This window comes from Paramisgurnus dabryanus, chromosome 4 (genome assembly GCF_030506205.2).
Source record: "Paramisgurnus dabryanus chromosome 4, PD_genome_1.1, whole genome shotgun sequence".
In the NCBI taxonomy this organism is placed as follows: domain Eukaryota; kingdom Metazoa; phylum Chordata; class Actinopteri; order Cypriniformes; family Cobitidae; genus Paramisgurnus; species Paramisgurnus dabryanus.
This window is the reverse complement of record NC_133340.1, coordinates 48727555-48742213: the sequence shown is the minus strand read 5'-3', so window position 1 is coordinate 48742213 and position 14659 is coordinate 48727555. Positions and strand designations below refer to the sequence as shown.

General features: G+C 36.0%; 2 protein-coding genes across 2 annotated transcripts in view; one reads left to right on the top strand and one right to left on the bottom strand.

Moving 5' to 3' along the window:
- Positions 1-14659, top strand: part of prkx (protein kinase X-linked) — a 374991-nt gene that overhangs the window by 347644 nt on the left and 12688 nt on the right. The window contains exon 8 of the mRNA XM_065254896.2: positions 2180-4825. Within this exon, the coding sequence (XP_065110968.2) occupies positions 2180-2305 (126 nt within the window). The 3' untranslated portion in view covers positions 2306-4825. The remainder of the gene's footprint in view (positions 1-2179; positions 4826-14659) is intronic.
- On the bottom strand, positions 5908-14601 carry LOC135772974 (uncharacterized). The gene is made up of 5 exons (XM_073814564.1): positions 14344-14601; positions 12079-12139; positions 11703-11846; positions 8400-8651; positions 5908-6511 (listed from the first exon to the last, which is right to left on the bottom strand). Exons 2-5 carry the CDS (start codon positions 12137-12139, stop codon positions 6210-6212), a joined length of 759 nt encoding a protein of 252 aa, XP_073670665.1. The 5' UTR covers positions 14344-14601; the 3' UTR covers positions 5908-6209.

Below are 14659 nucleotides of genomic sequence, written 5' to 3'. Positions count from 1 at the left end.
CCCCGTTTATCTTAACATAAACTAATACATACCTTTATGTCAATATATCATTTTGAACTACTGGCCTTGAAGTTTAAATTTTTATACTTGTCCACCAGGTGGCGCTACTTTTTGCCATTTCATGCATTCATCAAAATGTCACAACTTTTGCTGTTTTCCTGCGGACCGCATAGCTACTGAAAAGATAAACCTTTAATGTTGAAAATTGGTGTGTGTGTAAAAAAGTGTGTCTGAGTGGTAAGGGGGTGGGGGTGATGTCGGGGTGGAGTCGGTGTTGAGTGGAGCAGGAGGGCATATTCAACATATCCAAATTCTTCTCTCTTTGAAGGGCACATTCTGCGTTATAAACTAATTCAGTAATAAAAACGATGAGAGGCCAGAACCGAAACAAAATCAATCTTCATTTTGGTTCTCGCTCATGTTGTTTATGTAAGTACACTGCTATAAGGATGAACAGTATAGCAGAAGTAGTGAAAATGGCAGGGCATTACAGCACACATAAGGCTCTAGAAATAATCATGCACTTCAAGAGCGGGGATGGTTTCTCATCTTCTTCTGAGGATTCTGAGGTCGACACGGAGGCCTCAGAGGTAGAAGTAGACCAGCTGGAGTCTAATTCATTAGAGGGATCTTCAGAAGACTTGTCAGATGGTGAGAGTGGAGAGGAGATGGATGAAGTGGTGGCAGGATGGACGTCAAAAATTGAAAAATCTTCTGGTCTCCCACAAACACGGAGACGCTCCGCTTCTTCCCAGCAGCCAGAGATTTAATCCCAGGGCTCACACACTATGCCACTGCCCGAATCAGTGCCCTGACTTGAAGCTTCTCATTGATGCTGATGCATGAAATCCTGCAGTATATTTGGGCCATGACAAACCTACATGGGAGACAATCGCAGACTGGAGTGATCTTGAGACAGAGAAACTGCAGGCTTATGTGGGGCTGCTCATTCTGACCGGTGTTTACGGACAAAAAATTAAACAGTCCTCAGTCTCTGGAGTGAGAAATCAGGACAGGTCACTATCCGGGCTACGATGTCTCACAAAAGGTTTCACGACATCAGCCGAACACTGTGGTTCGATTAATGTTAACATATTGGCATATAAAGGGTTAAAATTTCCACAAATTTAATTAATATTTGATATGTATGTTTCAGGAAGAAGTAGTGTTAAAAGATTTAATAGTTTAAAGTGGAAAAAATTATTGATGTATGTTATTTTTAGAGCAGTTTTTGGGAAGGTGTCATTTTGGCCTTAGGATCACAAGTGTGAGTTTTGTATAAAATTTGACCCTTTTCAAAAAATAACAATTCATGAAAATCAATGTTGCTACCAATCTTTGACCCATCTCAGGGTATAATAATAATCACATGGTGGTTCAAATGTGTTTATGGAAAATATTTAGTTTTTTTGTTTTTTTCTGTTTAAAAAAACATTGGCTAATGTAAACAAACAGGCATATAAAGGGTTAACATTTCCACAAATGTAAGTAATATTTGATATGTATGTTTCAGGCAGAAGTAGTTCTAAAAGACTGCATCGTTTAAAATGAAAAAAAAAAAATATTGACGTATGATATTTTTAGAGCAGTTTTTGGGAAGGTGTCATTTTGTGGCCTTTGGAACACTTAAGTAAGTTTTTTATAAAATCTGACCTTGTTCAAAAAATAACAATGCATGAAAATCAATGTTGCTACCAATCTTTGACCCATCTCAGAGTAAATAATAATAATAATAATCACATGGTGGTTCAAATGTGTTTTTTGAAAAATATTTAGTTTTTTTGTTTTTTCTGTTAAAAAACATGGGCTAATGTAAACAAACAGGCATATAAAGGGTTACAATTTCCACAAATTATATTAATATTTGATATGTATGTTTCAGGCAGAAGTAGTTCTAAAAGAGTGCATCGTTTAAAATGAAAAAAAATATTGACGTATGATATTTTTAGAGTAGTTTTTGGGAAGGTTGCATTTTGTGGCCTTAGGAACACTTAAGGAAGTTTTTTAAAGGAACTCTTGAGGGTTAAAGGATATCATTGTCCCTGTATTTGCCATTATATGCTCAGAACATTCCCCAACATGAGGCATATGATACATAAATAGTGATAGTTGTATAGTGTGTTTTGGGCTCAGAGATCTTTAAAGCCTCTTTAATAAATCTCTCTTCTTTTTGTGACAGCCTCCCATAGTTCCGAAGGTTTCTCACGAAGGTGACACGTCTAACTTTGACACCTATCCTGAGGACGAGTGGAAAAAAGATTCACCAGTAGCAGCTAAAGATCTGGAAATATTTAAAAACTTTTGATAATATTTTCCTTAGGATTGTTGAGAGACATAAGGGCTGGTAAACAAAATGACTGTCTATTTTAACCATTCAGGTGACACTAAAGGTGCCGTTTTTCCTAATTCAATTTTTCAAACTTCAGTTAGTGTGTAACGTTGCTGTTAGAGCATAAATAATACCTGCTTATCAAAATACAGGCTGATGGACTACAGCCCTCTACTTCCCAAGTAAATGATGACAATAGTATGAATTTTTGACTAACCTCCGCCTACATCAATTAGCCAAAAAAGGGTGTGACCTTGTTGGGCTTCCACAGAGAAGAGAAAGAGTTAATAGTGTTTTTGTGGCATGCCATCGAGACACTGTTATTTTCATCCCAGATACAAATCCCCTTTGTTTGGCCTTTGCTGAGGACAGTTTCCTCAATCTGCCATGACCTTTTCTAGACAACGTGCGCTAAGCTGCTATTGAATAATAACACACTGGACCAGCTACAAAATCAGAAATCGTTACGCATTTCTGAAGGAGGGACTTCATAGAACAAGAAAGACATCAGTCTGTTTTTAGTAGGGATGTCTCGATCAGGTTTTTTTGCCCTCGAGTCCGAGTCATTTGATTTTGAGTATCTGTCGATACCGAGTCCCGATCCGATACTTCTATAATACATAAAAAAAAAGAATAAAGAAGAGCGAAAAAACAGAACCAGTCCAGGATGTTCCTTATGTCATGCCGCACGCTTTTTTCTGTGTGGAGTCAATAGAGTCTAACTCTGTGCCAGCGCATAACTACAGATGTGTTAAAAAATAATGAATATATACTATATATGTTCAGGGGTTAAATTGGGGTTTGTTTTGTGGGGAGGCTCTGTTGGGAGGGAGGGTTCGAGGGGTAACATGTTTAATCCTGATGACAGCAAAGCACTGGGTGTGTTTCAATGACATTTTGTATCTCTGATAGGATTTTATAAGTTTCAGTTTAAAGCTGTGCCACATGTTGACCCAAACTTTAAAACCTGAACTTTAAATTATGCAAATCTATGAGTCTAACACCCTATATGCATTTGTTGCACATGTCAATATGCACTATTGATCAAACTTTGAATGAAGTTATAAGACTTAACCTCCTTGACTCATTCTAGGCATAAGATAGGCTACCCAAAAAGACTCAATTAACAAGAAAAACAACATACTGATTCAGCAATATATCTTATAAATTAGCCATAGAGATTCCCTAAGCTGGTCAGCAGTTAGTTATAAAATACCTATAGTTAGGTTGTAATTTATTTGTATAATCAAAATACATTATTTTATTAAACTATACAATCAGTTGTATCCAGTTATCTAGTTAACATTTTGTAATGAGATGAGTGCATGGCTATACATACTTTAATACTTTGTTTCTAGACTTCTATTAAGTTTTTTCGACATGGGCACCATTCTTACCTCTCTCTCTCTCTCTCTCTCTCTCTCTCTCTCTCTCTCTCTCTCTCTCTCTCTGTCTCTCATCTCTACAGTAATGTCAAATGATCCTGCGCGAATGCGCGTTCTTGAGGTTCTGAGTGAGACGCGGAACTGCGTCTGAGCACATGTTGACAATAACGATCAACGCATCGTTTAAATGAGCGGTAAAATGCGGTTATGTCGTGGGTTCCTTGCACGCACGAGTGTGAAGCCTATGAATGAAAGCACGTCAATAGGCTTGTTCGACTTCATGCGGCGCCGCAACAATCGACAGCCGGGTGAAGTCAAACTACCGCGAGAGTGATCCGCGAAATCATACGGAGGAGTTTTGACGCGGAACTTTGACGTCATGCAGCACCACAAGAACCGGCAGCCGGATGAAGTCGAACAAGCCTATTCTCTTCAGTTCACACGCACCAGCTCAGCGCGTACACTGGCGCGGAGCAGAGCGTGAACTTAATGGATTTTAAACCCTGCATATGTATCCGAGTCCTGATCGGGAGGTAATGTCCGATTCCGATCGAGTCTGAAACCACGTGATCGGGGCCGATTTCCGATCACGATGATCGGATCGGGACATCCCTAGTTTTTAGTGCAGTGAATAGCAAAAAATTGTAGGAAACATGAACGCGTTATATTCCACACATTATACACAATCAAAGCTTCAATAAAAATAGGGAAAATACGGCACCTTTAAAATGTCATAGTTTCATCATTATAGACATTTTCTTACAAAACTTGCAATCATCAACATAATTATGATAATTGCCTCAAAAATTATTATGGAAGAAACTTCTTTAGCATCCACTAAATGATGAACAACTTAATTTTGTTCACATAGACTTTATATTATGCAAAAATGTTTTAAAATGGTAATAACAGGGGTCTGTTCAAGATTCTCTTTGCTGGATCGGGACAATGCCTTTGCTTACCTAAAAGTGTATAGTCATGTTTTTGTTATGACTCCATAGCTTGAAAAGTTTGATAAAAGAGTGCTTTTAGCCTGACTAAAAACTGAACTATAGTTGTGTTTATCCCCAGTCTTGTAAGCATATCTGTATGTACACCACCACAAAGTTAGGTAACACTTTATTTTGATGGTCCCCCTATAGATAGTCTGTTGGCTATCAGTTACTTTTCAACTAACTATCTAGTTACTCTCATCAGTATAGTATCTGTAGATGGTCTATTACATGTTTCTGTAACAATCATTAAACTGTCTGTAACATGTAAACGGCTAATAAACATTTTGTCAGGAAACTGTTAGTAATGTGCTGTCAATTAAAGATGAACATGTTCAACAGCGTATTAGCAGACACGCAACAAATCTTCAGTAACTTTTCAGTAATTCAAGTACAGCAAAGAGAATTTTTGTCAATATTCAGTTAATATTCAATGTATCAACAGACTTTCAGTAAGCATTCAGTTGACTATAAGTAGCAATTCAACATTTTTCAAATAAACTTTTAAGTATACTAACCAATGTATCAACAGACTTTCAGTAAGCATTCAGTTGACTATAAGTAGCAACTCATCATTATTTTAAATTAACTTTAGGCATACTAACCAATGTATCAACAGACTTTCAGTAAGCATTCAGTTGACTATAAGTAGCAACTCATCATTATTTTAAATTAACTTTAGGCATACTAACCAATGTATCAACAGACTTTCAGTAAGCATTCAGTTGATTATAAGTAGCAACTCATCATTATTTTAAATTAACTTTAGGCATACTAACCAATGTATCAACAGACTTTCAGTAAGCATTCAGTTGACTATAAGTAGCAAATCATCATATTTTAAATTATCTTTAGGCATATCAGGCTGCTAAAACTCCATCTTTTGCAAGTATTTTCAGAAATGCGTTACTTACTGTTTGTTACATATAAATTAACTTTCAGTAGAGAGTCATTTTACTTGGAGGTAAATTCATCTTTTCATCTCTTGCCACATTAGGCCCATCAAAATGAAGTGAAAATCTTAGGGATGCTGTTGAATGACTCTTACATCAGACAACATGGCTACTAGTCAGGGGATTTTCAGCAGACTGTCAATAGACAGTAAACATCATCACTACTAAATATCTGTTATTAGACAAGAAAAATAACAGCAAAACAGAACAAGTACATAGATGCTGAACGAGGAAAATATGCAGACTCATTTGTTTGTCCAATCAACTCCTTTTAATGACCTTGTCAAAAAGGATAACATCCAATGAAATGGTGATGTGTACATTTTTAAATCAAAAGATATGAGAATACTCATGTGGACTCATGAAAAAACAGGTTAGAGAGAGGATCAAACATGGAAACAAAAAGGTCTGCCTAGAATGACAAAAAGGGTTTGTAAGAATATGTTCCCTTCAGTTCAAACAATGTTATTAATACTAACTGTTAATGATATCTACTTTTTAAACATACTTATAGTAAACAGCGAACATAGCTAAGAAGCTTTTTAACAGATCACTTATTTAGACAAAAAGGCAAAAGTGAACCTTTCGCTTTCATTGATAGGACCTTTCTTAGAACATCTCCTATAATGTGTTCTTTGCACTTTTGTGCAAACTCCGCTAGTTTTCCTGGAGTGAAGGTGATGCTGTTAAATTGTGCTCTGTCAGCAAAATACAGTTCTGCGATGGGAGCGAGCTGGGCAACTGCATTCCGAGACACACCTTCTTTTCGGAATGCTTTTGTCATGGTTGCTCCACGTTTTGTCAGCTTCAAAAGCCTTTTATAACGCCTTATGACATCACGAACATTGTTGGCTGAAAAACAGACAACACAAACAAATTAATTAACTCACTGACAGAGATACCTCTTCCCAAATCAATTTATTTTAAATAATATGGGGCCACATGTTTCTTTTGTTGTATTAGACTGTTAAGCGTCGCCGCCCCGAATACGGGACACCTAAGTTTGCATTAATATTGTTGATGTAAATTTTAATCTATCACTACAAACTATATATCGTTGGAAAGGTTGATTCATTTATGAAGAGAGTGTGCCTCAAAACATTTATTTTCTGCTAAATGTCACTGTCCCACCAGCAGGACGACTACATTTACTTCAATGTTTGCATATGAATTCTTATCTAATCATGACAAACTGTATATTGTTTGAAAGCTCCAAGAGTGTAGATTTAACTCAATAAATTAAAAGGTTAAAAAGCCAAGTGATTTTTTTAAATGTTGAAAAGAGTAGTCAACAACATTAAACCCGCCTTCAAATATAACTGATAAGGATATTTTTCTTAATATTGTTTGGCTTGTTATTTGGTTTATTATTTTAAAAACTATCTTATCCAACTAGATTAAAGACTAAGGGTTTTCTTTTACTCTTCCCTTAGAAGAATGATAAATTACTAATAATATTGGTAACATTTTAACTACTACGTACTTACGACAAAACAATTAATAGTCTTGTAAAAAGTAATTTTGTGTTTATGTTGCATTGTAAAACATTTCTGGTGAACAGAGTCAGTAGTCAACAGTATAATTACAAATATATATTACAAATGTACATGCAGGTATTTTTTAATGTAAGTACAATGTAAAAACGTGTATGAGCATGTGTGTGTTTGAATTTGCATGTTTGGTGTGTCCACATATTGCTAAGGTTCAACTATTTACAATTGCTGTAATTCAGGGGTGTCCAAAGTCGGTCCTGGAGGGCAGGTGTCCTCCTGCAGAGTTTAGCTAAAACTTCCCTCAACACACCTGCCTCAAAGCATCTAGTCTGCCTAGTAAGACCTTGATTATCTGGATCAGGTGTGTTTGATTAGGGTTGGAATAAAACTCTGCAGAGACACCGGCCCTCCAGGAGCAGGATTGGACATCCCTGCTGTAATTGATTAATGATTAAGTGATAAAGCCTCATTAAGTAAATGGAATTTGCTGCTGATGTGACCTGCTTCTCAAATTACTGTGAGGATCACTTTTGCTGCATGCCCCCAAGGGTATAGGTGGTTTCATCGGATGCATGTGCGGTGACGCGATATGCGTCTGGTCTGAACTTTACTTCCAGTTTCAGTTTTTTAATTGTCTGACTACTAGCTAAACTGAACTCTTGAAAAAATACCTTGTCGAAAATAACAAAAAGTTTTGGGTTCCTAGGTAATCTACGTGTTGTTTATTTTGCTTTTATATAAATAAACAACATTTAAATTACTTTGTTGTTATTTATTTTTGTTAGCCATTTAAAAAAAAGAAAAGATTTTTGTGTAAGGTATAAGCCAAATATACATATTTTTTCTGTCAGTATAAGTCAAGTATACTTAAATATCATTAAAACAGTCTACAAAAAGTAGACTGAAATTTAACTGTCTAATTTTAAGTTTTCTAAGTTTAAAAGAACTATATTAATACTCAGTGGCAGCGATAACTTTTTCGAGGGCACACGATGCGAAGCTGGTAACAACATATATTTAGCCCGTCGTGTGTGTCTCGTCATTTCAAAATATGTGTTTGCACATAAGTTCACATGACACAACATCTACATATTTTGACATGACAAGCCACACACAAAACACTCCGAACAGATTTTGAATTCGTGCCCCTCAGAAGAGAAGTCACCAGCCGCCACTGCTAAAACTTGAATAAACTTCTTTTTCGTAAGAGATAAAACAACAATCAATAAAATGACAACTGCGTTTACCTCGTTTTATCTTGTCATGTTTATCTTTTTTCCCCTTTTTCTTGTTCTTCTTGTGTTTCCTGCTCTCTGCTTTCTTCTTGCTTTTCTTTGTTTTTCTTCTCTGATGAGTCTCTGAACTTGAACTTGAAAAGGATTCATCACATGATTCTTCTGTGACTGATGACTCAACATCAGTTGATGTGTTCGCATCACTAGATAGGTCAACAGCACCAGTTTCTTCATGTGCCACTGATGTACCAGGAATTGGATCAACTGAATGAAGAAATAAAACAAATATAGAATCAAAATCAATAAAAATACAATACAGCTTTGATCTCCTTATATTATCATTGTATGATACGTTATGATATGATATATAGTTCAAAATACACTCTAACACTGTGTCCTAATTACACAGGATGCTATAACTCCAGTTAGCATGTTTTTTCACCGCCCATGTTAACAAGTTAGAGCATGCACACCGCACGCATGAGCAGCATGGCCTTTCCGTCAGCTCAATTTTTTCCTGCGCTGCTCATGCTCAAAGTGCATTGTTTATGGTTTAAATGCTCGTGGATTGACATAAAAAAGTGTCACTTTACCATAATTCATGAATGTGATGCCAAGTGTGTTTTAAACAGTCATGACTTTGAGCAATTTAACAGAAAGCAATGAAATATTTAAAAACACACTGTTGCCAGAACACTGCACTGTTATTCACCCTTTGCTAAGCACTAAATGAACCCTCATCTAGCTTAATAATCTTCAGAGAAACAGACACATCTGTAAATATTGTGCCTAAACTGTTGAAGGGAAACACGTGCTGTCAATCACTGAGTAAAATCTTTTCTTTTATCGTAAACTTCAGAGAAACAGATTTAAAAATGTGCCATGGAATTTTTATGTCTATAATTGTGTATCTGTCATAACACGGACCAGAACAGCATGAAAACAATATGGATTAAACAAATCACAAATCATAAATTACACTGAGAGTCAAGAAGCGTATTGAAAAGGTTTTGCTCAGAAATGCATGTAAAATAAAGTAATGTGAACTTGAGATTTTTATACTGTTATTAAACTGCACAGTATGCGCTGCAAACATAGCCAGTGTGAAAGCACAATGGGCATGCGCGGCAAAAGCTCCCCTCACACCCTGCTCACGCTTGCGGGATGAAACCCGCGGAAGCGAGCGACAAGCGGTTTGTCTATGACGCTAATGCGAGACACAGCTAAATAAATTAAAAACCTCAGCCAAACAGAATGACGTGTAGGAGGGTTTTCTCTGCAAGTACTGCACTGGCAACAAAATGTATAAGTACATAATTAAATTCATAAATATTACACCTTAGAAATATAATAACAAATACATACTGAGTTTTTGATATACTCTTTAGCATGAAATACACTTTTTTGTTCAAACTGAGTTTCTTTAAACCACATTCCTGAGCCCCTCAACACTGCACATTTTACATGTCTTCTTTATCAAACACAATTGATTATTTATTTCTCCGCCAACGTTTTTATAGAAATTGCCAGCCAGCATAATACCTTCCAGCATTTTTTTTATTCAAATATATAAACATACAATATTCAAAAAAAAAAATTATAATAATAATAAAAAAATTTATATATATATATCCTATCTTCATTTATTCTCATTTTATCAGCTCTCCATTATGGGTAGTATCTTACCAAATGATATACCAAATTTTAAGCAAGCTGAGATAATTGCATTTTGTAAAGGACTTTTGTTAGAGATCAGATTTAGAACAATGATCAAAACATACACAGAGTTTTAACTGTTTTCTGGAGAAGTGGATGCTTCAGTGTTTTATAAGTTATGTAAGAGTGCCACCTGGTGGATAGTAGCGGATATATGGATTGCAGTAAAAACTCGTCATTAGCAGGGGAGCGTTTTCTCTTCATTGACAAGTTAACACAGTGTTTCCCACAGATCTGAAATTTACTTGTGGTCATAGCCGGTGAAAAGGGCAATGTTTCCTAGTAATGTGTGACACAACACAATACTTTGATTTATTGAACATTTATATTAATTTCACATTATAGTTCCTTAATCCAACCATCCCAAATGTTCTTTGCCATAAACAAAGCTGACACTGTTTGTCAAAGCACCACAAAAACAATTTACTGTTTTTCCACTGCATTAAGATGACCCCCTTTTATTAAACTCTATTGAATACAATAATATGTAATAATATGTGCAGGTCTATAGATTATAAGTGTGACTGGTGTTATGATGGTTGTAATTTTTATTAGATAGAAAAAGAGGCACTTTTACTGCTTCTGCTCTATTTCTTTCTTGCAGATTAAAAAAGCTTAATCTACTCATTATTTCAGATTCAAAAGTCTACTTGCTGTCCTGGTGACAGGTGGCTTTACATTAACTTACAGCTTGGCATTTTTTGGCTCTTCAGTCAGCTTGAGCTTTGATCGTTCAGTGCAATAGGCTTGATATTAGAATTTCTTTTTTGCTACCATCTCTGTGCAAACTTTTTAGATTTTTAGAAAAGTATTAATAATAATATTTTTAAAAAATGGGAGAAAGAAAATGCAGGGCGTGGTCGTGACTTCCTAAACAAGCCGGTTGTTATCGGCATAGAAACCGGAGGTGCACTGAAACTGCACATGAGCTTTAGCACGGTAGCGCTCACGGTCATTCTTCGATCGACTCGTGTTTTACACAAAATATTCATCAGACTTGTGGGACCCGAAAAAAACTAAACTAGGACCGACCCAGTCCCGAGTGACTATTTAAAATATAAACCCGGAACCGTATAGGTCTCGCGTCCTCTGTGACCTCTAATGGTAAAACTCTGCTCAAGTTCAGAAACATGGAAGGATACAATCATGTGAGACAGATCTTGCTTTGCATCGCAGCCAATTCATTGAGAAACAGAGAGCACGCGAACGCACACCAAACTCATCGGGAGAGACTCGACGTGCTTGCTTACAAAATGTCATTATTAAACAGTGTCATTATCACAGAGGAACAAAAAAGACTAAATTTGATGCCAGTTACTTGGGCGCTTGTTAATATACCTGGGCGGCCCGCCCAAGTAAAGTCATTGTGTGGGAAACACTGTTATAGGTCAATGGTGGGGGTTTTACTCGTCAATTGGGGGAAATAAGGACATCAGCTCATTAGTAGAGACTCTACTACCTGAAATCAGTTTGTCAGACAAAGAAGATATACAAAATTATCAGTGCTGGGGGCTCCAGGAACGAGGTAGAGAACCACTAATCTAATAAATACAATGTATATACTAATATTTTATTTATACAGTGGGTACAGTATGTTACCTTTCTGTGCTGAAAGCTCCACTACTTGTTGCCGAAGCTCGGTGTTCAAGGCTTCCAACTCATTCACCTTTTCTTGTAATACGTCTACTCTGTTCTGCCACATCAACATTTCTTGCTTTATTGGCTTCATTGTTTTCGCTGGAGCTAAGAGAACAACAAAAACACATTGACAGCTATATTTCACTGTTGTATACAGTACAAACCCTTTTATATAGAGTTATATACAGAGTCAACACTATTGTATACAGAAATAACAGAATATGTAAATGTATATAAGGGGATAGCAGACTCCCTAAGGCCACAAATAAACTACAGAAACCAGTGTGGTACGAAAACTGCTTTTAGCTAAATGATTACTAGTTGTCAAATGGCTTACCTTCACATTCACCCTCTACACTTTCCAAGTTGCGTTTTTTGCGGGTGTTGTAATGTGACATCTAAGAATCAAAAAATTATTAAATTAATATGCTGTATCAAGTCACATACAATAGCATGTATCCAATCAATGAGCAGATGTATAAAAAGTCTTAATGGTAAGACTGGCTTTTAAGAACTTATCTTTATGAACCAGTTAGATAAGTTGTATCATTCTTACACTTTTATCTTAAATTTGTCCAATGTTTGGTAATGGTAACGCTTTAATTATAGCCTGAAATGTTGTAATTAAATAGAATTCACAGCACACATGTTTGTAACAGAGTACCTCGTAGGTTTAAGTGAACAATATTGTGAACAAAGTATTTATACTGGAGGTATTTTATAACTACCGTGTACCTATTGTAATATTATGTGGTAGGTATAACTTACTGTAGGCATAGGTAATATAGACCCCTTCAAGGTTTGTAAACATTGAATGACTATCGGGTGCATGCACAGCATGGGGCCAAACTGTTCATACCATCGAGGCTTTATAATTTAATCTAACAGGGCTGAAAAATGATGACTTATCTGAAATGAAGTGAGCACTACAAACACAAGCCTCTTTGATCTTTGCGTTGTCCCAGTCTGCACGTTTAATTGCTTGCAGCCACAGATGTTGTATTTTTTTGTTTTTGAGATGAATCGCGAAAACTTAACGGAAGACCTGTTGCGATTTTCACAGCCCACGGCGTAAGGAGGCCTTTCTGACGATACCGAATATAATACGCAACTCAATCTGCTGTAATGGCTTTTCTGACCCCGACATGCGCAATGGGAACCGCCTGTGACATGAACCGTGAAGGGGTCTATAGGCAAATTATGTATTGAGTTTTTGTTAGGATTTTATTTGGAAGTTTTCATATAAGCTACTTAAAGGCGCTCTTAGCAAATCTGCATGACATCACTTTTTGTTGACGTTCAAAGTGTTGTTAAACAAAACGAAGCACAGCTAACTCCTCCCCCTTCTGTGCTTTCTGAAAGAGTCATGAACGCGCCCAACCCCCAAATCCTTCTTGTCGTTTATTGGCTGGAACACTTTGTTAGCGTTAGGTTTGACCACTTTGTTTTTGTTGCAATTTGTGGAGCCTGGGCTGTCTACAGATAGCACATTTTTTTACAGTGTGTCCAAAGGACAGGCAGCAAGCAGATAGTGAGATGATGTTTACTGTATTAAACAAAAAAAATTATGGCCTAAAACGTGTGAATTCGCTAAGAGTGCCTTTAACTGATGAAAGTGTATTGTATATAGTCAATGTCTACGAGCCACATCAGCAAATAAAAAAAAAAATATTCATAACACATCCCTTTCATTTCAGAATACATGTAACCTAAACATACTGTACAACTGATATGGTTTTAATAGCAAAAATGCAGCTTAATTTTGTTTAATTTAATTGTGTTTCTGTGTTTCAAAGCAAGTACAATAAAAAAACAGCAACTGTTCATTGTAATTACTGTGAAAATATACCCTTTGGTTCCAGTTATGTGATAGTTATGGTGTAATTGTAACATTTGCAGGCTGTAAATTAAAGTGATACTTTGTTGCCCTCTTTAACATTGATTCAATGGTTTCTATCTGCCTTCTTGCTAACTGGGTTATTTTTAAATTGTATTTGCTGAAGTGGCTCATAGATATCTACTGTATAGATACATGTTCATCAGGTTAGTAGTAGCCTATATGAAAAAACTCAATTAAAAACATAATAAATTCATCATCCCTCTATATTATCCATAGACTCTTGCCTAGCCATACCTACCATGTAATATTACAATAGATACCCTGTATTACAGTGTAAATAATTTGTCATTTTCATTTTCATTCTCCAGACGTAAAATATTGTTCTCTTATACATATGAGTACTGAAAAGGTACTCTGTTGTTACAAATACTGTAAGCACGTGAAAATTCTGATTAATTATGTTGTACATTGCGGGGTTCAAGCGCATGTCCACGTGTTTCAATGTAACTTACTTAAAAAAACTGTTATTTTAACTACGCTTTTAAATATTTAGTAAACTAAACAAAAACGTTTCAGTTCATGTGTGTTAAACATCTATAAATTTAATCAAGTGAGTATACAATCAAAAAGACCTGTCACAGTACAGTACAGATGTACAATTTCATAGAAACCGTCAAAAGCAAATAACTTTTCTGTAACATTACTTGAAACAGGACATCGTACATTGAGTCAAAAGTAGCTCTAAGTTAAAAACTAAAATACCTTTTTCCACGGTTGTCAAAACGTCAGGAGAGTTCGGTTACACCGACTACAGGAGGAAAGATGGCTTTCTGTCCGTTAAGGAAGCTACATTGGCGGCAATTTTGAAGCACCTAGGTAGTCTTCCGAGAGAGGGCGCTTGGCTGCTCAGAAGGATCATTAATTGAGGTAGACACTAAGCATATAATATTAAAACCTTTAATATTTTAAACAATAATCGTTGCAGCATACAAAATAAAAAATATATCGAACAAAACACAAATACAAAAATAATAATGATTAAATAAAATGTGTGCGTAAGCTACTGGGTGTGGTGACG